The 25881-nt window shown below is 43.1% G+C and overlaps 3 protein-coding genes across 3 annotated transcripts; 1 reads left to right on the top strand and 2 right to left on the bottom strand.

The window, feature by feature from the left end:
• Positions 1-2163: 2163 nt before the first annotated feature.
• Positions 2164-3120, bottom strand: LOC306645082 (olfactory receptor 13C7-like; the record flags this gene model as incomplete). Its single annotated transcript, XM_079112371.1, has 1 exon — positions 2164-3120. One exon carries the CDS (start codon positions 3118-3120, stop codon positions 2164-2166), a length of 957 nt encoding a protein of 318 aa, XP_078968497.1.
• Positions 3121-11612: 8492 nt separating this feature from the next.
• LOC306645550 (olfactory receptor 13C7-like) lies at positions 11613-12566 on the bottom strand (the record flags this gene model as incomplete). The annotated part of the gene is made up of 1 exon (XM_079113468.1): positions 11613-12566. One exon carries the CDS (start codon positions 12564-12566, stop codon positions 11613-11615), a length of 954 nt encoding a protein of 317 aa, XP_078969594.1.
• A 12270-nt stretch (positions 12567-24836) lies between these two features.
• LOC306645551 (olfactory receptor 13C7-like) lies at positions 24837-25808 on the top strand (the record flags this gene model as incomplete). The annotated part of the gene is made up of 1 exon (XM_079113469.1): positions 24837-25808. The coding sequence occupies one exon, from the start codon at positions 24837-24839 to the stop codon at positions 25806-25808; it is 972 nt and encodes a 323-aa protein (XP_078969595.1).
• Between the last annotated feature and the right edge of the window lie 73 nt (positions 25809-25881).

Here is a 25881-nt window from a genome sequence, read left to right on the forward strand (position 1 = left end):
CAATTGCTGGATGGGGCAGTATATGGAAGAATCAGTGGATTCCATCATCCTGCACTCACTGACATGCCTACTTATTTTTTAATTTTTTTTTAGTTGTAGATGAACACAAAACCTTTATTTTATTTTATTCAATTTTTTTTTTTTTTATGTGGTGCTGGGGATTGAACCCAGAGCCTCACACATGCATAGCAAACGCTTTACCACTGAGCCATGATCAACTCCTGCCATGTCTACTTTGTTAAATGAGTCCTTTGATCTGATGAGATGCTATGTAGGATCCCATGCATTAGATCAAACCTTCTGTGAGCTTCCGGATGGTTGTGTTGGCTTAAATCCCTGCAGAGAGGACAGACAACCCATATTCCAAAGACTGTGATTTCAATCCAGGTGAATTACTGCCCCTTTCAGAATGGAAATGGTGTAAGGCAATCAACTTACCACCAAGCAACTGATTAGTCTCTTCAAATGAGAGTTGGTCTTTGTTGCTGGAAGTTTAGACATTTAGCTGCTGAAGTAGCTATATTGACCTTCATGAGTGAGAGACCCTACTGTTTATCCCATAGTTTCCTGCAACCTTGGCTACTCTGGTCATTGTACCAATAGTAGATGTTGGATGACATCAACTATTTTGTTGTTTAGCCAAGCAGGGAAGATAGAGGCCCTGAAGGTGCCCTAATACAGCAGACAGCTAAGGAGGTGGGAGAAACAGAGCATTGCTCTGTTTCCCTCATGGGTCTATCCCCTGCAAGAGAGGAACAGAGCTAGGGAAATGCACAGGTGGGAGCAACCCAATATCTACTTCTTCCTCAGGAAGACCATACCTGAGACTTTTCCCTAGAGACCAATGATAATTCCCAAAACCTGGCAGAAAAAAATCAGATTGGTCTAGATAGTGTCATTGTAACCCAGCATGAACACAAGTGACTTGCCCTGGGGATAAGGAAGAGGAAAGGCTAGAAAAAAATGCCCAGAAAAACAGGATTAGTGGTTCATAGGATAGAAAGTACCTCCCAAAGGTGCTACCATAATAAATCTGTGCTGATTCAGTTAAGTGTAGAATGGAACTCTATCTTCATGTGTCATCAGGTGTCCTTGGAGAAGTTATTTAACTTATTTCATTAATAATAAAAATGTCCCTTTCTTCACTGGGTGGTTACCCTTTGCCAGGCACTGTGATTTTTTTTACATGTATACCTACTAATCCTGACAACGACTCCATGGTGTGGGTTTAATTATTTCCATTTCACAAATCAGAAACCCAAGGATCTGCAAGATTAAATAATTCCTCTACATGCCTAAAGTTACACAGGCATTACTCCATGTTTATTTGGCTCCACAGTTCACTGTCTCAACCAAAAGGATAATTATAAGTAGATGTGAGCATACTGCCATTGTCCAATCTCAGATCCTGAAGAGAGAGAGAGAAAACTGAGTTTGATCACTGGGGTCTGGATGGCAGCAAACAAAAGTTGGAGGGAAATAAAGAGATTCTGAGTATAAATTTTGCATTGCAGTAATGATTTGTCTAAATGAAGAAAACTAGAGGTTATCTTCTTGGTCCATATTATCTTAAATTTAACTGGTATTGACAAATTCCTTGGAGAATTTGGGTAGGAACAGATGTGCTCCGTGTATAGTAAGAGAAGAAAGTTACCCAAAATTGGCTTTAAGGTATAAAGCAGGAAATAATAAAAGAGAGAACAATCTGAGTTCCTATTGTCAAAGGGATTAAATGATGTGATTCAGGATGTTTCTTGCTGTCCATAATTTTCCAAAATAGTCACTTGGCTTTCAGTTTGGACACTAATTTAGTGACTCTTCACATTGTTGTGTGCCATATTGTCAAATAGAATGAACATCAAACAACAAATGGTGCATACACATGCCAACTAGCCTGTACAAGAATAAAAGAGAAGTACATTTTTTCACAGTTTTTTATTGCTTATTTATAAAACTAAATTTCAATAGTCACTTATCCTTCATTCTAAATGCAATCCCCTTTTCATGCTAAAGAGTTGATATTCAGCCCTCAGTCACCCCAGAACACGACAGTTTGGAAACTGTTGTGTGGGACCATTGAACAAGTCTATGCTTAGCAGAAGCCATTTCCCAGCAGGCCTCATGTGTGCACAGAGCCACATGATACATTGCTTCCTCTCACCTTCACTGAGTGAAGCATTCCTGACTCACCAGTTTCTTCATAGCAACTTTCACATCCTTGTTTCTGAGGCTGTAGATGATGGGATTCAGCATGGGGGTCAACACTCCATAAAACAGGGAGATGAGTTTGTCTGAAACATCCTGCTTGTCTGCCCGCAATGGGTCCTTTGATTTGGGTTTTGCATACATGAAAAGAATAGTCCCATAGAAAATGACCACCACAGTAAGATGAGCAGAGCAGGTGGAGAAGGCCTTTCGCCGTCCCTCAGCTGAGGGGATCCTCAGGATGGTGGTGAGTATGAAGATGTAGGAGACAAAGATGAACAGAACCGGGACCCCCAGGAAGATCACATTGGCCACCCCCATGCTGATCACATTGATCGAGATGTCAGCACAGGTCAACTTTAGAACTGCCAGGATCTCACAGGTGAAATGATTAATGATGTTGTCCCCACAGAAGGGCAATTGTACTGCAAGAGAGATCTGCACCAAGGAATTGACTCCACCAGCCACCCAGGAGCTGATGGCCATGGGCACATAGGCAGACTTACTCATGACCATGGGGTATCTAAGAGGGTTGCAGATGGCCACATAGCGATCAAAGGCCATCATGCCCAGGAGCACACACTCTGTGGCCCCCATGGCAAAGGAGAGAAACATCTGCACAGCACAGCCTGAGAAAGAAATGGTTTTCCTGGGAGTGAGGAAACCATCCAGGACCAGAGGAATGGAAGACGTTGTATAGCAGATGTCCAAGAAGGAGAGGTTCCCCAGGAAGAAGTACATGGGCATGTGCAGGTGGGAGTCAAGGATGGTCACCAGGATGAGGATGCCATTGCCCAGCAGGATCACCAGGTACATCAGCAGGATGAGCACAAAGAATGTTTTCTCCATTCTTGGCTGATCTGACAGCCCCAGCAAGACAAATTCGATCACAATGGACTGGTTCGCCTCTTCCATTTTAAATGCTCTCTCCCACTCTCAGGAAAACTGGTGATAGCACACACATGTTTATTAGGATTATACGTTTATTGAGATCAGGCCCTTTTATAGATGAGATGACTAGTAAAGTCACTGTAGTTCCATTAGTAATGCTTTCTCCAGAGCAAAGCAGACAATTCTACCCAGCCTTACAGAGGGATTGCTTAAAGGATTTACCACAGGTAAAATGTACTTTAGTCACTGTAGAACCATGGGACCAGTGCATTAGAGAAAATCTATTCCGATGAAATTCTTCTAGAACTTATAATTACATTGACACTTTGTGATGCCAATTTAGATCAGCACTCAAGAGATAAAATCCACTATCCATTGAAGTTACCTTCAAAGTTAGACTATATCAGGTAGGTGTGGTAGAGCACATCTATAATTCCAGCAACTTGGGTGCTGAAGCAGGAGGATGTCAAGTTCAAGGCCGTTCTGGACAACTTAGCAAGACCCAAAATTAAACAACAACAATAAATAAATAAATAAATAAATAAAAGAGCTGGGGATGTAGCTCAATGGTAAAAAACACCCTTAAGTTCAATCCTCTGTGTGTGTGTGTGTGTGTGTGTGTGTGAGAATATATCAGTCAAAGCAGGAAAAACATCCCTTGGGAATCTAACCAACAATGATCTATGAAAAAATTGTAGTCAGCGCAATATAGTTAACACACTTGAAGGAAGAAATATGTGCAGCTCTTTATTTGGGTCTATGTGAAAATCATAAAAGAGGATCCTTTATGGTTCCCAAAATTACCAGGAAAGTGGGCTCCCCCAGCTAGCCCTGCCTGTCCCTGAATTGTCCCTTCAGTACCCTTGAGGGCTTTAAGCTGTCACACTCAGTAATGTTGTGCCTCTGACATCATCTCACTCTCTCCTCTTGATCTAAGTCTATGCATGTTTAATAATTTTCTGATTCAGCTCCACTGGGAGTCTTACATGGAGAGAACATAACGAGCAAAGGTCAGGAAGATTAGGGTCTACTTAGAATCTATATTTGTTACTTTGTCCATAGTACTGCAATTTCCCTAGTCTGCTCCAGACCCCTGAAGGAGCAGAAATAGAATCTAAGGGCAAATGTCCCTCATGCCTCCCAGGTGACTTTTGTGGCTTCTTGACTGAATTCTGTGTTTTTGGAGATGTTTTCTAAGTTACAACTTCTAAATCAGATTCTTATATATCTGAGTTGACCATTAAAGCCACTGTAATGCCATCGTAATGTAATGTAATTACATTACAGATATTTCTACCCATCCTCACAGACAGCTTACTTGAAGGAGGTGCCACACATAGAAGGTGGCACATGTAGAAGATATCACTACAGAAGCAAAGACAGAGTGCATTAGAAAAAACTCAAGCATTGGCTTCTCATGTTAAAGATGAGGAAACTGAAGTTCAGATAAAATCACAAGCAGCCAGGACAGGGCAGATGGTTCTCTATCTTCTCCCTAGGGATCCTTCCATCACCACTCTGATTCTTGTTCTTCCATTTTTGTGCTAGAGTGACTAAAGTATGAATTATGAAGTCTTTGTCATCCTTGCTTTCCCTAAGACACTCATGAAAAATAGAGGTATCCCACCTTTCTCCAAGTTATCTGCCTCATGGCAACTGTACACATTGCATCTGTGACTATCGTACTGTTGCTGGTAGGGGAAGACTGAGTAAGTGAAACCAGACACAGTTTGAAGCTATCCTCATGCATTTATCAGCAATTAACTGTAGGCACCAGGCATACTGGGAGAAAAAGGGCTCTGTTTTCGGAGTACTGACTGGAAAATCTAAGACTTGACTGGAATGTTGCAAAATAACTTGTCTTGGGAAGGCAAGCCTCCCTCTCCTCCTTTGTGTGACTACCCTCCATGAAACACTTTGCTCTGAATACCTTGACTTGGGTGGAATTCATGTCTGCCATTCTTTTGTCAGGCAGCTTTGAATATTAGAAAACTTGTCCTCACACTGAACAGAAACTTCCTTCTTCTAACGTCATTCCCCATGTGTCCCCTCACTCTATCCTATCCCTGCACTTGACTCCCAGTACATGCCTTCTCCCTATCCCCTAAAAAAGACCTTCAGAGAAATGGAAACTGAAAAAAGTACCTACCTTGGATTCCACTTGTCCTTGGATTCCACCTTAGCTCTGCTAACCTACCTGAAGAAACTTTGGTGACAGAGAGAACTGGTCTATGTCCATTGTGGAGATAAATTCATGATGGGAAAGGGAGTTCACCCAGACAGAAGGTCTCATGGCAAGGAGGATGCCAAGGACTCTGGGACTGTGAAGTAGTTGTTTCAACTGCCCACCTCCCTGGACCTGCCCCATCTTTGGGAGCTAGAAGTATACAGTAAATTCTGTCTAGCTATCTTAGAACTGAGTATTCCCTTCAAATTGCACCTTAAGGTAAAGGAAATTTAGAGTTGGCAATAGCTAGAGGAGCTCTAGCTCCTCACATCCTGGACTTCTTCATGCCAAAGGAAATAACAAGAAGAAGGACAACTCAAGGAGCTGCTTCCCAGTTGCTCCTGGCAGTCATACCTGATCTGCATAGTCAGGTACTTTCTGTTCTTTGTCCTTTACCCTGCTCTCCAGAGGTTCTACCAAGGTGCCATGGAACCATTTAGAGTTCTAGTTGTTTGGGGGCCAATTTTAATCCCAGAAGCAATTTAAAGTTTGGTGAAAGGCCTCACAGGAGTTTAGGGCCTGTGTCCCATAAACCCAATTATGGAGGTTGAAGACAACTTTATATAAATCTTAACTCTAACTACAGATAAAGGTTCCTTAGAAGAGAAATTAACCCCCCTTCCCGCCCATGCTAAAAGGCCTTCCTGGAAATAGATGCAATAACTCAGGTCTGACTGTGCCTGATCACAATATTATATCTTTCTGAGGGGGCTCTGTCCTTGTCTTTGCAAAGATAAGTATCAAAACAAGAGAGAGAAGGTTTGCTAAGACTGAGAGAGATACATTGATCATCCAAATACTTCCTATGTTGCTGGTTTTCCCTGATGTTCCTCAGCACATTTCCAGAGCTGACCAAACATGGCCCTATCCTTGAAAACAGGAGGAAGGAGGCATGCACCTTGGCCTAGCAGCAGTCACTAGGACAGGAGAAAGACAAGCTCAGGGCCTCTCACCCCCAAATTATCCTGGTGTTGGCTACACTCTTTGAGATGATTGCCTAGTGCCCTAAACTTTTATGGGAGTCCTGGAGCAGGGAAGAGTCAGAGGAGGAAGGTCGGACACAAGGACATCATGGAAACCAATGTGAGACCTGTCAGAGGAAGATATCATGGGGCTTAGAGCCAGATCAGGGCAAAAAAGAAGGCTGAATCAAGGGCAGAATTTTAAAACCAAGAGAGAGAAACAAACCAAATCAAAACAAGAACAAGCTGGGTGTGATGGTGCTCCCCTATAATCCCAGCTACATCATGGGGCTAAGGCGGAAGGATCAGAAGTTCCTGACCAGCCTGGGTAACTTAGTGGAGACCCTGTCTCAAAAGAAAATTTTAAAAAGGGCTGGGGATGTAGCTCAAAGGTAGAGTGCTTCTGGGTTTGATCCCAAAAAGAACAAAACAAATACATAGAGAAGATGGAAAAGGGAGGGTCGAATTTAAGATGGAATTGGAGACTGGAGACTAAAAGGATGTTTTGTGAAGACATCCCCCAACTATCACTTTATTCTGTGCCAGGCACTGGGGTGGTTACTGAGGATGAGATAAACAGAAGTCTTTCCTATAATTGAGGAGTGTAGATTAGTGGACATGGAGGGTTTGAATTTAACATGGGACAATGATATCAGTAGTGGCTCCATGTTTATAGGGGTAGAATTGGTTTTAACCAGTCTCTCTTTAACTGGCTCCCCAGATTAACTAATACCATTCCCTCTACAAAATGTACAGACCAACACCCAAATCAGGTGGCAGGCTTCCCAACACATCTGCTCCTCCTAGCTGGGAAGAATACTGATTAAGAGGTACTTTTGTTTGTTCCCAGACTTCTTGAGCCAACTGTTAATATTATAGTTACATCAACTTAATTTAATTTCCACAAACTGAGCTAAAAAGAGGGTGAAATGAGTTATTTTTATGGAAATTAAGGTCGAATGCTTTGTGTAAATTTACTAAAGGCAAGTTATTAAAATAAAATGCTGTCATACCAGATGTCAGGAATACAATTGTTAAAATCTAGACAGATTCTTCACACTGATTCTTTTGAAAAATGCTAAATTCCAACTCCACTTTAAGAAAAGTAAAATTAAAACGGCAGACAACATGTTATGTTGTAGTTCTTAAGAATCCAACTAATGAACTTATAAATAGCAAGAAAAAGCCCTCCTTGCATAAAAGATAGGCAAATAAGTCCAGTTATGTTTTAGTTTAAAATAAAATGTTCAAGGCAGTGGTTCTCAAACTTTTTAATCGCAGAATCCCTTCATATTCTTCAAATATTTCTTTTGTTTTCTCTTCTCCTTCTGCTATTCCTATTATGCATAAATTATACTTTTTGCAGTTGTCTCATAGTTCTTGGCTATACTTTCTTTTTTGTTTTGTTTCAGTCTTTTCTTCCTTGGATCTTTAGGCTTGAAATTTTCTATTGACATATCCTTAAGTTTGGAGATGCTTTCCTTAGCCATGTTCCATCTACTAATGACCCCACTGAGGTATTCTCCACCTGTGTTACAGTGTTTTGGATATCTAACATTTTCTTTTGAGTTTTTCTTAGGATTTCCATTTCTCTGCTTAGATTACCCATCTTTTTTTCCCCCCTTGTTTCCCACTTTTTCCATTAGCACTCTTAGCATATCAATTATATCTGTCTGATCATTCCAACAACCCTGCCATCTCTGTGTCTGGTTCTGATGCATGGTCTGTCTTCAAACTACATCTTCTGCCTTTTTGGCATGTATTGTATACCTTTAGTGTGTATTTATAATATATGCTTAAACAGGCCTGACACGTAGTAAATAGGTCTTAGTGATGTGGTGGTAAGGTGCCCAGGGAGGGGCAATGTTTCATAATCCTAAAAACAGGTCTTAGTCTTTCAGGAAGCCTGTGTCCCTAGGCTCTGATCTTCACAAGTGCCTCTCAGTCCTCCCGCATCACTCGGGTAGAACAGAATATTTATAACTGGCTGGAGTTAGGTCTCCAGTGAAATAGAAATAAAAAAGAAGCTATGAGAAACACAAAAGTAGAACAAAAATCATGTGCTCAGGGGTAGAGTCAAAGTCAAAGGGATGAATAGCTAGGGAATCTCAAGGAATGTCCACTATGCAAACATTAGGAATTATGTGTCCTTACAGGCCATATGCCTTCTACCCATCAGTAATAAAAACAACAATAACAGTAAGAATGATGAATGTTGTTTGTTGGTTGTCTACTGTGTGTTGGGAACTGTGCAGATGTGCATTCTCTCATTTTAAATTAATGCTTGCAAGAATCCAATGAAGTAGATATTTTAATTTACATTACAGAAACCAGGAAATAAGTTCAGAAATTTTACTTAGTCTACAATGCGTCCATACATAAAAACATACACACACACACACACACACACACACACACACACACACACACAATGTTTACTTGTCAATTAAAGTGAATTTTTAAAAAGATTACTTGGGACTGAGGTTGTAATTCAGTGGTAGAGCACTTGTCTAACACTCTTAATTGAGGTCCTGGGTTTGATCTCTAGCACTGCAAATAAATAAATAAATAAAAACAGAGTAAAAAGATTGTTTCTTGTAATGTCCCTTTTTTAGTGTCAAGATGAATCATTTCTTCTAAAAAAAGAAAGAAAGAAAGAAAGAAAACAAAAAACAAAAAACAAGATGAGCTCTAGAAAACATCCGAGCAGCACCAAAACCCCTGGTTGTCATGCACGAGGCCAGCTATGTCACCAGGTTTGCTCACATAAATCAGTACATTCAATCCTTTGTCCAAGCTGGATCAGCTTTGGGTTTCTACTGCTTACAACTAAAAATTATTAATGAATTGAATTGATTAAACATGATCAGTCTCGGGGGCACTATGGCCAGAGAGAACATCAAATGTTAGCACAGTACTTGGTGTGCCACCAATGGGGCATCCATTTGCAGCTTGGATCCCAATAAGGAAGGGACACTTCCTGTCATAAATATTGGACACTATCCTTCCCATTGATTCAGTGTAGCACAGAACAAGGATTACACATTGAAGAGGATGTGAGGGTAGAAAAACGCTCTGGGGTTGGTGAGGGAGCAACAAGATCAAGCCTTAGACAGAAGCAGCACTGGCATCAAACACCAGGCAGGTAAGTAGCATTTTGCTGAGACCAGCCCAGTCAGGGATCTTTGATGACACAGAACAGAGAATTTTTCAAGTAATCCTTAACCAGGGCCAGGAGGTGAGACCCAGTTAGTATGGAATATGGCATACCTGCTGAGCATGTCAGGGGATGGGAAGTTTCTCTTCTAAGTGGATGAAGGGGATGCAGAGAGCAGGTAGTGAGCTTTGAATTGGAGTCTGATGTCTATCAAAAGCAACTGTTAAGGACTGGTCTTAAAAGGAGGTAGGATGCTCTGCTAATAAAAAGACCTTGTGTACTAATTTTTCCTTTGTGAGGAGATGGAAGTTGGGATCAAAGTTCTTTGTGCATCTTTGTAATCCTTATGACACCATTGCCTACATTAGTCCAGGGGAAATGCACAGAGATCTCTCTACAGTGTGTGGACTCATGTCCTTTCCATGAAGACTAGAAACATTCCCTGAAGACACCTAGTTGGGGATATCTGTGACCTACAGACTACCTCAGGCCTCAAGCTAGAGATTGCCATGGTCTTTTAGGGAAAAGTTTCACCCATCCGAGCCCTCACATAACCCCCCTGTAGAAGTTTATCAGTCACATACACATCCCACCCCTCTGAGCACCAAGTGGGGGCAAGAGAAAGCTAAAAGGTAATTGAGGAAAGGTACTTTACTGAGCGCCTATATGCAAATTACTTTTCTAGAAGACACAGAAAAACATTGCCTGGAACTATCAGGTCCCTCCTAAGACTGTCCCAATCCTGGGCACTTTTGCTTTTGAAGGTCCTAGTCCACATCATGCCAAAATGTACTTATATGTCACTTTCAATTTCATGGTAAATTTGAAAAATTTTTTTTTTCTATTTGTTAATAAAATTGTTTGGCTTACACGTGATTGAATTTACAATTCTATGCTTTCTCAACAAGTATTATGAAAACACAGGAATTCTTACAAAGTGAAATTAACCTAATTTACAGACTGTTTTAAAATAATAAGGCATGAATATAAAATTAATCCCTTATTGAGGCTGAGACAATGTGCCATTTAGTAGACATGTAGATAATCACAAGTTTTTCTTAGAATTTTGTTTTTTGTAGTTAGGTGCCAACATGTTTTCTACATTGCAAACATCCTTGCCCTTGAAGAAAATGCCATAGAGCTGATTGCTGAACCTTTTCTCCCTGCTTATTCTCTGTGTAGGAGTTGAAACACTTATAAGTATGAATTGAGATCCATTTATGGAAGTGAAAATTAAAGGAATTTAATGTATTAACTACTTTTGAGGCACAATTTTTTCTTTGAACAAAAGAAATTCAGTGAGCTTCTTTCCTTGGGAGTCAGGGTATGGGCTGTATCAGAGAAGGACCCACACCAATGATATGCATGAAAACATGCTGTTTACTCATCTGTGCTGAGAACCTTTTTCACTGTCAAAGGTTGAGCTCTGATGGGGAGATTTTCATGCAGAATGTCTACTAGAAGTGCTCTTCAGATCAACATGTGTAGGGATGGGTGAAGAAAGCAGGGCTTTCCATGGTGAAGCTCCTGACCTCAGATGGCTCTTTAGAGATATCCCCATTCAAGGAAAGGAAGACTGAGCCTTTATACTGACATTGACTCATCACTGGATATGTTCTGCCCCTGCAGAGGCAGGATGATTGGGTGAGGTAGTTCTGTTTAGCCCAGGGCAGCCCTGGAGATTTAGCTGAATGCTGTCTGTCACTCACATGCCCAGCAGGTAAGGTAATGAGGTGGGAATGGGGCTTTGGGTGGCACACCACAACATTCACTGCACACTCTTACTATCCAATACTGCTCAAAGTTTAACATGCATGAAAATCATCTAAGGGATCTTGTTAAAAATGAAGACTCTGGGGGTGCTTGACTAGCATGTGTGAGGCACTGGGTTTGATTCTTAGCACCATATACAAATAAAAGAATAAAACAAAGGTCTATCAACATCTAAAAACATATATTTAAACAAATGAAGATTCCAACTCAGTTCTGCAATGGGCTCCAAGATTCTGTATGTCTAAACTCCCACATGCTGCTGACATTGCTGGTCCATGGACCACACTGTGAGTGGCATGGCTCTAAAAGCAGCTTTCCTCTTACCTAGATTTGCTTTGCATTGAGATTCTCAAATGAGAGCCATCCAACTGCACGAATCATGGAATACACTCCACCATCACAGGGAGAGGCATTTCTGAGAAAGATCCTTCACAGCAGTTTTCACGTCCTTGTTCCTCAGACTGTAAATGATGGGGTTCAGCATGGGAGTCAGAAGTCCATAAAAAAGAGAGATGAGCTTGTCTGCCAAGTCCTGCTTGTCAGCCCCCAGTGGGTCCTTGGACTTGGGCTTCCCATACATGAAAAGGATTGTTCCATAGAAGATGATCACCACAGTGAGGTGGGCAGAGCAGGTGGAGAAGGCTTTTTTTCTCCCCTCAGCTGAGGGGATCTTTAAGATAGTTGTGAGTATGAAAATGTAGGAGACAAAGATGAACAGAACTGGAACACCCAGAAAGATCACATTGGCCACCCCCATGCTGATCACATTGATTGAGATGTCAGCACAGGCCAACTTTAGAACTGCCAGGATCTCACAGATGAAGTGGTTGATGACATTGTCCCCACAGAATGGCAACTGTACTGCAAGAGAGATCTGCACCAAGGAGTTGACTCCACCAGCCACCCAGGAGCTGATGGCCATGGGCACATAGGCAGCCTTACTCATGACCACAGAGTATCGAAGGGGGTTGCAGATGGCCACATAGCGATCAAAGGCCATCATGCCCAGGAGCACACACTCTGTGGCCCCCATGGCAAAGGAGAGAAACATCTGCACAGCACAGCCTGAGAAAGAAATGGTTTTCCTGGGAGTGAGGAAACCATCTAGGACCAGAGGAACTGAGGAGGTTGTGTAGCAGATGTCCAGGAAGGAGAGGTTCCCCAGGAAGATGTACATGGGCGTGTGCAGGTGGGAGTCAAGGATGGTCACCAGGATGAGGATGCCATTGCCCAGCAGGATCACCAGGTACATCAGTAGGATGAGCACAAAGAATGTTTTCTCTAGTTTTGGGTGGGCAGAGAGGCCAAGCAAGATAAATTCTGTCACAGTAGACTGGTTGGATGCTTCCATTTCAAACACTCTTTCATCCCTAGGAATATGGAAGGCAGAAAAATACATGTTTTCTATTTGGCTCTCTTGAGTCAATACATGGGGATTACAGCATAATGTCTTTACAATTGTAGATAAACCTACTCTTTGAGATTCAACTAAAAAGCCAAGTTAGCTGGAAGTCAGATTATGTAGTAGACTTTGGAAGAGCACACCTTGGAAATCTAATGAAATTTAATAAAATGAAGGGAATTTTGTATAATATATGATATTAATATAACTAAAGAAATGTCATATGTCTACATATGCTACCTCCAGTACTTTGTAGAGAAACAGGAACCTCTGAGTAACTCTTGTGTCTACTGTAAAATTGGAGGCTTTGGGCTCTCACAGCTCAATGGCCTTGCCCATTGAGGTCAAAGGCTCATTCCTCTAGATCTTGTTCCTTCTCACTCGGCAAGTTTCTGTTACAGTTTGGCTTCCTACACCATCTTATATGGATAGGATGTACTAGATTGAAAACATAAAATTGCTTATCTCCCTAACCGTTTTATGTCTTACTCAATGACTGGTTTGTACTGCACTCTTGTGAGTTTAGTTAGTGTAAATCAGTTCATCTGATCTGACTCTCTTCTCTATAAAAGCTGATCAAATTAAATGTCTGGGACCTATAACATGGAGTTCCCACCAAAGTCTTCAGAAATCTAATCTGGAGAGAAGATTTTCTCCTGTAAACACAACAGACTGCCTTCATCTTTGCTATTCTGGGTCTTGGCCAGAGAAATAGAATCTTACCTAATTGTTGGAGCCCACTCAAAATTCACAGTCCCAGTTTGGGTTAGGTGGGGCCTTGAGCCACAACCACATCAAGTTTGGAAAGAAATGTCATCCAATGCCATTTGGTGGTTTTGTAGACATGTTCATATGCAAATCTACTCAACCTCCCAGAACAAAAATATGCACTAGAGATTATCAAAATTCTGTGACCAAAGAGATTCAGAAAACCAAGTGTCATCAGGCCCTGCCATAGGGTGTCCTAAATGACATGGAGCTGGCTCCCTGATAGCTCTCCAAATGCTGGTTGAAAAATACTGATTTCTGGGTCCTTTCTTTGCAGATTGCCTTGGCAATCTGTTTTAATTTTGTTTGCTCATTGGTTTTATTTATTTTTAAAATAAAAGTTCCCATGTACTTCAGATGTAAACCAGTCTTGGAAATCACTAACCTATTTCAACCCCACTCAGTTTCAAGGTAGAGAAACTGAGGTCAGGTGAAGGGTTTGTGTATTGCACATGGCCCTAAAGAAAGGGAGATTTTTTCCTAATTGGTACAATGTTCAGAAAAAGTTATCTCAGAATATCAGGGATTAGGAGATGAGGCAGAATCTGAGGCTTGATAGAATCTTTAGATATTAAACCAGTCCAGTCCCTACCCACAGCACTAGGGATCCCTGCTCCATAGGTGAGTTCTCAGTTTGAACAGTGAGGGCTCTGGGCAAGTTTGTTAGGAAACTGGGCTGTCAGAGTTCTTCAGAAATCTGAAATTTGCCTTTTTCCTACTTCTCCTTTTATCCACTGGGTCTACTGGGCTTGTGCAAAACTACCTGTTCCCTTGTCACAGGTGCAGCCTTCAAAGTTTTGGAAATAGTTGCCTTGTTGCCTAACCCGTCCCTATTCCCAACCCCCTCCCAGCACCCTTGGCATAAGACCTCTCCTTCCCATCACCCTAAATGGTGAAAAGCTGGCCATAGAGGTCATCCAGCACTCACCCAGCTTGGGACCAGTATAGGCTGCATCTATTGCTTGAAGGCAGGCAGGCCAGTGGAGCAGGAAGGTTGCTGGTTTACTGGTGTCAGGACAAGTGGCTGGCTCTCCTGTCACCTGCCCATCTGGATGTCACCTAACCATAACCTAGCATGCCATACAGAGCATATCTATCAGAGCTGCCCTGGGAATACTAGGATACATACTGATGACATAGTATTTACCCTTTAACTATTGTCTCACTTCCTGATGTCTCAAAATGACCCTGAATATAGAGAGATCCAAGGTGCTGCCACAGCCGCAGAAGCCTTGCCTGACCTTGGGACTCAGTTAGGAGCCCCAGCCTGGAGGAGGACATACCCAGGGCAAGCTGGGCTTGGCACCCTCTCTTCTCTGTGCCCCATGCTGCTCTCCATGAGATCCCATGAAGACTCTCTCAGGAACTTAAGGCCAGGTTACTTTGGGGCTGGAAACTATCCCAGAAGCAATTTAAAGTTTGGTGAGTGACTCAGAGATTAGACATTACCCAATAGACCCAATTAAGCAAGCAAAGTTGTAAATCTACCAAAGCTCCTCTCTCAACTCACAAAGTTTTCTAGTACAAGGTACTCAGAGTTCTCCTGGGCTTTGATCACAACGATGGATTCAAAGTGGCTCTGTCACTGACTCTCAAAGAGTCTAGAAGGAAAGAAGAACTGGGCCTCACATGATACAAACATTCCCAGGAACTGTGGGCCAGACCCATTCATTCCTCAGCCACCCAAGTATCTTCTCCCCTCCACAGAGTGACCCAGCATTCCATAGCTGTCTCTCATTGCTAGCAGCCTCCCCATCACTCAAACAATCTCTATACTATAAACATTTCATATGTACCTGGCACCAGGGAGTTAGTGTAGATGGGGGACATGATGATAAGAAATGGATCTTTGTCTCCAGAAAACACCCAGCAGAGTGAAACTATCTGTAGACCAAGGCACAACTGAGAGTGTCACAAAGCTGTAACAGAAGGATGGGTGTAGCAGGAGTGTATAGAACTAGCCCAGGATGAAAATTACAGAGAATCAGGTGATTGTGACCCTAGACCCATTTAGAATTAAGGAATTATAGGATTTAGAAAGAGATCTGGGACAGGAGACACAGGAGAGAAAAGAATCAACAATGACTATGATTCCTTTTGGCTTCAGGACAAGCATCTTGACATATGGAATATTTTAAGCTGAAGAAATTTGAGAAACCGTTTGGAGCCAAAATGTCTCCTAAATAAAGGCCCATGCATTAAAGTCTTGGTCCCCAACTCAACATTATTATGAAGTGGTAGCAACTTTAAAATGTAGGGTCTAGTGGTTTGTCTTCTGGCACCGTGGCAAACCCTTGAAGAGGATAGTGGAGCCCCATCATTTCCTCTTTCTATCTTTCACACCCTGGCCATGAAGTTAACACCTGGGCTCTGCCACAGCCCCCAAAACAATATGGTCAGGGCTGGAGCTGTAGCTCAGTGGTAAAGCGCTTGCCTTGCATGATTGAGGCACTGGGTTCAAACTTCAGCACCACATAAAAAATAAATAAATAAATGAAGATATTGTGTCAATCTAAAACTAAAAAAAATTCTAAAACATACAGTGTCAACTGACCATGGACTGAAACCTCCAAATCTGTAAGTCAAAATAAACCTCTTTGTAAGTTGATTGTCCCAGATATTTTTTTCACAGTAATAGAAAGCTGACTAACAAAAACAATATGTGCAAGAAGTTTTCGGTTATGGCTTAGATATGAAGTGTTCCCCTAAAGCTCACATGAGACAATACAAGAAAGTTCAGAAGTGAAATGATTAGATGATGAGAATTGTAACCTAATGGGTGGATTAATTCATCAATAGGGATTAACTGGGCAGTAACTAAAGGCAAGTAGGATGTGGCTGGAGGACATACCTTTGGGTTTATATTTTGTCCCTGATGAGTGGAGTCCTCTCTCTCTCTCTCTCTCTCTCTCTCTCTCTCTCTCTCTCTCTTTCTTGCTCTCGCTTTCCCTCCCCCCCCACCTCTCCCTTTCTCTTTCTCCTTCCTGATTGCCATATCTTGAGTTGCTTTCCTCCTTCACACCCTTCTGCCATGATGTTCTGTCTCACCTTGTGTCAAGAACAATGGAATAGGTCATCTATGGACTGAGATTTCTGAAACCATAAGCCTCCAATAAACTCTTCCTCCTCTATATTGTTTTCATAAGGTCTGTTTGTCATGGCAATGAAAAAAAGTGACTAAAACAGTTTTTATGACATTCCCCTTTTCCTCTCCCCAGGTACAATTCATAAAACCTAGGAAGGATTTTCTGATCTCCCCTGAAGCAGGTCATAAGACTCTCCTGAGACCTGCCCTTTGTATACTTGGAGTCAGAGGACCTGCTTATCTCCAAAGATGTAGGGACATCAAGAGGAATCTAAGCAAATAGTCCTGGTTGTTTTCCCAGCTTGTACACTTAGCTCCTTCTTTATTGCCCTATTCTATTTCTCCACTACTTTCCATTCTTCAAGAAACCTACCATAAGTAATACTCAGGCAGACACAATGGTGCACGCCTGTGATCCCCACAAGTTGGGAGGCTGATGCAGGAGAATTGCAAATTTGAGGCCAGTCTGGGCAACTTAGTGAGACCCTGTCACAAAATAAAAAATGAATAAGGCCAGGGCTATAGTTCAGTGGCACAGTGTCACTGAGTTCAACTCCCAGTTACACACACACACACACACACACACACACACACACACACACGCACATACTCAGGTTTAACTACTTCTTAGGGTCTTCATTTTTTAAATGAAGTCTCCTGTGTTATACTGGATAAATTTGTATGCTTTTCCCTTATGAACCAAAGATGGGTGGGTGCACACCAAGTCTTGAGAACTGGAAGAAAGCTGTGGAGATGGGAGGTGAGCCTGTGGGGCCTGCTGTGGGGGTCAGGGGTAGCTACCAAGTTGTTTTGACATTTCACTATGTAATTTCTGTACAGTTACTATGTCCAGCTCTTTTCTGGAAATAAAGATATAACTAAAAAATAGTTTTACAACTGAGGAGTTTATAGTCAACTGGGTTTATTGTATTTGAGATACTGGTGAAACATTTATTAATAAGAGTTTGGGAAATGTACGACTGTTTCCCAAATCTTATCTTACTTTATGTTCCCAATAACTCTATTAAGTATCCTCAATACTGTGGATATAATAAAAACACGTGTATTTGCTCTTCATCCCCAGTTCCTGCCAGAGAGTTCCTAAAACCCTTGTAATTTCCTGATAGGAGAAATGTCTTATTCATTATAAGCCTCTTTTCACTATGCCTGAGTTTATGCTAATGAGGAAGACTTTGTAGCCTCTGTATGAGGGCTTGTGCTAGAGGAACAGATCTTGTGACTGGAGTGTCAAAATGTTCAGCCCCATTGACTGAAGAGAAGGGAGCTGTCTGGGGAACAAGTTCCGTCACCAATGATCAATGATTTAATCAATGTGCTCACATACAGGAACTGCTGCAAAAAGTCGCAAACCAAAGGTTTTGAGAGAGCTTCCAGGTTGGTGAACACATGGAGGTGCTGGAGGGGTGGTGCCCCCAGAGAGGACATAGACGTTCCCTGCCCCTTCCTCCATACCTTGTCCTATGCAACTCTTTCGTTTGACAATTCCTGAGTTGTCTTCTTCATAAACTGGTAAATGAAAGTAAAGCACTTCTCTGAGTTTTATGAGCCAGTCTTAAAAATTTTTGAATGTGATAAGGGAATTGTGGGAACAGCCCTGCCTTTATAGCTGGCTGGTCAGAAGTATGGGTGGCCTGCACCTGTGACTGGTATCTGAAGTGGTGGCAGTTCTAAGGGACTGAGCCCTCCACCTGTGGGATCTGTGTCAACTTCAGGTACTGAGCATCAGAATTAAATCAGTACACTCAATTAGTGTTCAGAAAGCTGAAGAACTGGGGGGTGGGGGGGATTAAAAACATACACATTTGGTGTCTGAAGTGTTGTGACAAAATAGAGCCTAGTGGTAGAATACTTGGATTGTGAGCAGGTGGAGGGAGGGAGCATCCTACCATGCAAGGTGCTGGGCCCTAGCACCTTGCATCCATGATGTCTACCATCTTTGACCTCTGCCCTCTGAATGCCAGAAACTTCCCTCCATCACACTTGGTTTCCTCAAAGGTTGAGGGATGTTGTGGGACCTACATGAGAACAGTGGTACGATCAGGACTCACACTTGGGCAAGTGCTACAATCCAAGTGGCTCCTATTGGGCCTTGGTGGCAGGGCTGTATGTACCCCAGCTCTAGGGCCTGCCAGTTTGGAGATTCAACCACTCTGGCTTGTGCTTCTTGCTTCAGCTGGAATTAAGGACCCTCCAGTCCCCTTCCCATACTCAGACTTTAGCTACCACAGATTCAGCTTCAGATCCCTGTTTTCTGTCTTGGTGTTACCCTGTTTTCTCCTTCCTTGCCTTTCTGCCTTTCATCAGTTGTCCTTGTGTTTTGAGTTCAACCTCCCTGCAAGACAGATCTAAGGGGTTTGGTTAGTCAACAGGTCACCCTTTGGTCACTGGACAGCCTGCATGCTGACTGCCTCCAGGTCAGGTATCTGTGTGGCCTAGTCACCTGCACTTCACGGTCAGGGTACCTTGTGGTACAGAGCACAGAAGCAATGTAAGGAACATTCTCAGAAAGAGATGTGGGTGCATCAGGTAAGTGGGGCTTCCTAGAATGGAGCTGCAAACAATGTTGTTTGGACATTCAAACATCAGGAATTACACCCCCACTCCTCCGCTTGGTGCCTGCCTGCGTGAGGAGTCTCCCTCCATGAAAAGGAAAAGCTTTGGCACACTCGCTTTACCTGGAGGCAACTGCTGCTTCCTCCTCTCCTTTTTCTGCTCTTGAGGGAACTTCTGTTTTTCTACCTTATAGTACCCGATTATGGTTCTTGTTTTGTCTCAAAATGGTGGTGGTTCTTTCCCCCTTCACAGAGGATGTGCTGCTTCTCATGACTCCTGACAGAATCTCTAAATCCTCTGAGTGGGGTTGAAATCTTCAGACCAGAGATTTATTGTGGAAGAGTGGTGTCATGTTCACAGGTGTCCTCAGGAAGACACAATAGACACAACTGTCTCCTCAGGAAATGCTGGGGCTGCTGGGGTTGGGACTACTCCCTTGGTGAGCTCTGCTAATCCTTGGCAAATAGTATTTATGCATGTGGGCTTTGACCAATTGAAACGCAGCTATCCCCTGTCTGTTCTGTCATCAGGGTTCTCTGGAGCAGGGAGTGGAGTTGGTTGATGTGCTCCATTGGTGAGCCAGTCACACCTCAGATTTTCTCTGGAAAGTCTGGTCCTTGCCTCCATGGGCTTCCACCATAGCCAAGCAGTCTCCCAAAACCCTCTGCTTTCCTGGTTGGGTACTCATCTTTCACCTCCTTCTTCTCTCTCCCTCTCTCCACTAGAGAGTGCACTCCCTGAAGGCAGAGGCCTAGGTGTCTGCACTGCTCTGCCTTCTCTGGAGTATACTAATTCACATTTGCTGAATAAAGAAATGACCCATTCTCTGGACCCACCCCTGTCCTGGGTCACACTCTTGTCAGTGACACCCCACAAGGTTGAGGAGCACACGCACAGATAGGAAGTTGAAAGGACAGTCACTTAGTTGGATGGCCAGTGAGGATTGAAGAGAACACAGTAGGGGCTAATCCAATGAGATGAAAATTTCAAGATAATAAGTCTTTCACTCAGATCCCCCTCTCTCCAAACCACTACATAAGCACAGCCTGGCCAACGTGGCACTTATCTGCAGTACAGAGGGAAAATGTTGAGGTGTCTGAAAGAAGCACACAATCACTGACCAGCAGGCTTCTGGACTCCTTTGATGGAATTATACTGTTCAGAGGGAAAGAATGGAGACAAGGGAAGAAGGGAGGAAGGTAGAAGAGAAGGATGAAGAGAGGAGGGGAAAAAAGGAGGAAAAGGCAGCAAACTTCCACCAGGGCCTTCGGCATAATTGGATCTTGGGGATGTTATCCCAGAAGGATACAAAGTTTCTAAACTGAGCACAACTCACTTTCCAAACTTTAAATGACTTCAGGGACTAAAACAGTCCCAAAGAACAAACTGGAATTTAAATTGACTTCTAAGAGCAATGGCCAGTCCTTTGGAGATTGTGCCCTGAGAACAGGAAGTAGGTGAAGGGGAGAGGACTGGTCAGACCCTTCACCTGTCACAGGTTTCAACCCCTCACCCTGGTACTTCAGACCCAGGGCTGCTTTTCCTGACATGCAGCCTTTTTCCAATCTTTGGGGAAAAGATCACTCTTGTTCACCATGTTTCCAGTAAAGGTAAGTACAAGTTTTGATAAGAGCAATACCAAAATGTTCAAGAGTACAGCTACATATATTTTGTCAATCTTAACTGTAATGGAACGGGGACTTGAGGAGGGGAGAGATGTAGCACTTTCATTGGCATGACATTATTCTCATGGAATCAAGAAGATCCATCAATCCACAAGAGTCTCTAAGATCACCTGGTCTCACCCTATCACTGAATGAAGGAAAAGGGCTTGCCAGGGACTCTACAGTTGTCCCTTCCTGATGAAAACTGTTGGGTTCTTTCTCATTTTGTAAAGTCCAAAGTCTGACATTACTTATCAGCTGCATCTCTGGATCTGAGGATGATAACATAAAGGAAATATTTTCTTCACATGACCCAGGTTCCTGCTCCAGTCCAAACATTACAGAGGAATGTGTTCCAGGCACCTGGGCGCTCTTCAAGCTTGGGGACCATTCTCAATATCAGCCTTTTTGGTCATTTGCAGAATGACACATTTGCCTTGAAGAGGTATAGCTACTATTTAAAGTCTTAGAACAAAAAGGGGAGATTGCTTCTTGTTTATGCTGAAGCTAAACTATGCCTGGATACTTGGAAAGCTGCCTTGTAGCAGAGGGATTAACTATCTATGGGGGCTTCAGATGACAGAAACAGTAGAAGTTGCAAGAAGATGAATTTCAACCAGATAACAAAGAACAACCACTACAAAATGAATTGAGCCTTGCAGAGAGGTGAAGAGCCCCATATCACTCAGATAGGTTCCAGGTCTATCAGAAAATGCCATAAGGAACTTTCTACATTGGCAAAGGAGCAAATTGCTAAATAGACCCAATGTTCATTGTGAGCCTTAAGGTGACAATTATCATTGAAATGATGATGGTGCTTCTGTAATTATTTGTTTGCATGGCTATTTCCCTACTAGATTTTGAGCTCTTTAAGGTCAGGGGCTGTGTTTTCATGGTAGTGTTCCCAGTATCTAGAATTAAGAGCAGCCCGTGGTAGATGTCTAATAAATGTCTGTTAACCTGGATTGAATTATTATGGCAATGACATGGTCATAGCTACTATGTGCGAAGTACCAACATGAAAGTGTCTTAGAGGAGATCCAAGATGGCAGACTAGAGGGAGGCTGCGTTCCTTGTCGCTCCGTAATGCCGGTTTCAAGCAGAGGATATCTGTTTCTCGGTGAGGCAGTTTTTGCTGCTTATCGATCCCCTGGTGTTTACCCATTTGTCTGCTGTGATGACCTGCAGTCTGCCAGCATATCGATGCCTTTTTTTTGAGAGCAGATTGCTCACTGTCAGGCGTCTATCACCCGCCATTTACCTGCCTCTCGCCTGTCCATCACCTGCCTTACTCCTATCCATCACCCGCCTTACTCCTATCCATCACCCAATGCATGAGGTTCACCTCCCGATCGTCTGACAACAGTCAGCAAACTGATCGCCAACCACCAGTGGAGCACCAGCTGCCTGCTGCTGCCTGGAAGTTCACTGTTGCAGTACCTGCAGGTTTGATTACATGTGGCTGCCGCCATTTTGAGACAACAGCCAGGCCCTGTAGGACCCCTGGCCGGACGGACCGAGTTCCATCTCCAGGATCCCTCAGCCTGACCAATCACTCCCTTCCTCTGGGGCCCTCACATTGACTGACTGCTCCCTGCCGCCAGGACTCCCAGACCAACTGACTGCGCCCTATCACCAGGACCCCAGACCAACTGATTGCACCCAGCCTCCAGGATCCCACAACCACACCAAACACACAGGACCTCCAGGACCCCTGCCGGACCAACTGCATCCCATCTCCAGGACCTCCAGCTGACCACGTCCACCCCTGAACTCCAGCTCCCCATTTGCCAACACATTTCAAAGCCAGAGCGGCCATCTTGGATAATCCTGGAAGCCTGAGCTCCGATCTTTAGGTGGGGCAAATCCCATCCTGTGACGCCTGCTGGAGGCTTGAAGCTCATTGTCAGATACCTCTCATGCATCAGGCTACTGAACACTGGGAGGTTTCATTAGTATATGACTGTTTTACTGTAGATTTTCTTCTTTCTCCTTTTTAAAAAAAATTAAGTTTTTATTTCTTTACTTTTCTTGCTTGCTTTTCCTTTGGTTTACCTGTTCCCTCAGAGTCTCTTTCTCCCTTTTTTGCATGCTAATATCCGATTTCTTTTGATTACACTCTCACCCTTTCTATTTTCTAGAACTTCTGTATATTCTTTTCTTATCCCATTAACAGCCACATTCTACATCCCTCTGCATCCTCTTTGTCCTCCATTAGAAACTGCAGACCTTATTGCAAACCTGTTTGTTTTACCGAAGATAATATTTGAACTCATTTTGTTTATTATGACAATTTTGTTATTGTCCCCATAGGGGCTATTTGGTCTAGGATTGCATAGTGTCTGATTTGGGCAGACACTATGCAATCCTAATTTGCTAATATTGATCTCCCCTTAAAGAAAGGGTTTTGGAAACCTATAGGGCCACTCTAAGCCTATAGGGGGAAATCTGCAATACCCCAGATCTGCACTGCTAGAGGGGAAGACACATGAACAACATGAAAAACCAAGGGAAGAAAATGATCCAAACAAATCTAGATTCTATAGTAATAGAATCCAATGACAGTATGTTAGAAGAAATGTCAGAAAAGGACTTCAGATTATACATGATTAAGATGATTCGCGAAGCAAAGGATGAGATAAGAGAGCAAATGCAGGCAATGAATGATAATACCAATAAGCTGAAAGAGCACCTGCAGGAAGCAAAAGATCATTTCAACAAAAAGATAGAGATTCTCAAAAAAAAAAAAACAAAAAAAAAAAAACCAAATGGAAATCCTTGAAATGAAGGAGACAAAAAACCAAATAGTGTCTTCTTAGAACTTCCTAGGCATGAAGTGCTGCTGCAACAATTGAGGAAGGTGCTGGATCACAGCTCTTACAGGAAGTTCATGCATATTTTAGATACAGAGCAAATAAAAGCAAAACCCCAAACCCTCAAAGTTGCAAACAAACAAGTTTTTTACTAGTCTAGAACAAATCCTCATTTTAGGAGCACTTAAAATTCAAAGGAGAGTTATCAGAGTTACCCTAGTCCCAAAAAGAAGAGTTACCGGAGCAGGACCAGGCCTCTGCAGACAGTCTCAGAAACAAAGCATTGCCTCTGGTCAGGCAGATCACGAATGAAGGCAAGAGAGAAGATTCTGCCTTCTCTGATAACTTTGATTCAACTTGGGCACAGTGTACAAGGGGCCCCCCACACAGTCTCAAATGTACAAAAGGATCAATAGAATGTTAAGACCTTTGCACTGTGACATCAAGGTGATCTGGGGTGATTCTCAAAGCAGGTGTCACCAGAAATGTCCTCTTGACTCCCATGTGCCCCAAGGAAAGGGCTGCTTTATTTTCTGAGGTTTTCGTTCATTTCTGTTGGTTTTCACTTATGTCATCTTGTCTCCTTGTATGACTTATTCTTTTTTAATGTGTGCCAGCAGTTGCATTTGCAAAATTATTTGTGGAAATGTTTTCAAGACTGGGGTGATGGTATCTTTCTTCTGAGTGGGTTTGTTTGCTTCTATTAGGTATTTGGGAGCACAAAATCTGCAACCACCTCAATCAAATATCAGGGCTTGAAAAGATTTGAGGTTGAACTATGGCACTTACAAATCTTCTTTCCTTCTGATTTGCCTTATTTTTATGATGCCACCCTTATTGTATGGTTCCCTCAAAGAGAGGGAACTTTGGTAATGGCCCTGAAGTATGTGACTTGCACTTTAAAAACTGCTCCCCATCGCCACAAGGCTGTCAGTAGAGCTTAATGTTCTCACAGTGGCCTTGTCCAAAAGCTGCAAATGCCCCAGTTGAAACACAGCTTTAAGGGCCAGCTCTGAGTCCCTACTTTTTCCAGAATCATGGCCCTATGATTTCTCATTGTCTTACTATCTCTCTTCTAATTCTCTTTTGCAGGAAGTTTAGTCCAAATTAACTTGTTCGTTCTTACTGGAAGCTGAAGAGAAATAGTGATGGCCACTGTATTATTCTTAGAACTCCATTGGGATGGACCCATTAAAAGCTATTCTCCAGTTCCTTGGGAGGATAAAGTTTTTTGCCTGTCTACCTAGGTACTGTAGAGTAAGAGAATACTGATATTGACCTTCTGAGTTCCTGTAGGTTTCAGAACAGATACACCATGGACATATCCAATGAGACCTCACCAGTGATGGGCTTCATTCTCCTGGGCCTGTCAGCCCACCCCAAACTGGAGAAAACATTCTTTGTGCTCATCCTGCTGATGTACCTGGTGATCCTGCTGGGCAATGGCATCCTCATCTTGGTGACTGTCCTTGACTCCCACCTGCACACGCCCATGTACTTCTTCCTGGGCAACCTCTCCTTCCTGGACATCTGCTACACGACCTCCTCAGTCCCCCTCATTCTCAACAGCTTCCTCACCCCCAGGAAGACCATCTCCTTCTCCGCATGTGCTGCACAGATGTTTCTCTCCTTTGCCATGGGAGCCACAGAGTGTGTGCTCCTGAGCATGATGGCCTTTGATCGCTATGTGGCCATCTGCAACCCCCTTAGGTACCCTGTGGTCATGAGCAAGGCTGTCTATGTGCCCATGGCTGCAGGCTCCTGGGCAGCTGGTATCACCAATTCAGTAGTACAGACATCCTTAGCAATGAGACTGCCTTTCTGTGGGGACAGTGTCATCAACCACTTCACCTGTGAGATCCTGGCTGTTCTGAAGTTGGCCTGTGCTGACATCTCCATCAATGTTATCAGCATGGTGGTGGCCAACATGATCTTCCTGGCAATGCCAGTTCTATTCATTTTCATCTCTTATGTCTTTATCCTTGCCACCATCCTGAGGATCCCCTCTGCTGAGGGGAGGAAAAAGGCCTTCTCCACCTGCTCTGCCCACCTCACAGTTGTGGTCATCTTCTACGGGACCATCCTCTTCATGTATGGGAAGCCCAAGTCTAAGGACCCCCTGGGAGCTGACAAGCAGGACCTGGCAGACAAGCTCATCTCCCTGTTCTATGGGGTAGTGACTCCCATGCTGAACCCCATCATCTACAGCCTGAGGAACAAGGATGTAAAGGCTGCTGTGAAAAACATGGTGGCTCAAAAACACCTGAGTGACTGTCATCAAATCTAACACTGACAGAACATATGACCTCCAAACTCCTCATCGTGCTTACAAAAAATGAGTAAAGAAGGACTAACTCAGA

Source organism: Sciurus vulgaris (assembly GCF_902686455.1).
Source record: "Sciurus vulgaris genome assembly, chromosome: 15".
Classification (NCBI taxonomy): Eukaryota; Metazoa; Chordata; class Mammalia; order Rodentia; family Sciuridae; genus Sciurus; species Sciurus vulgaris.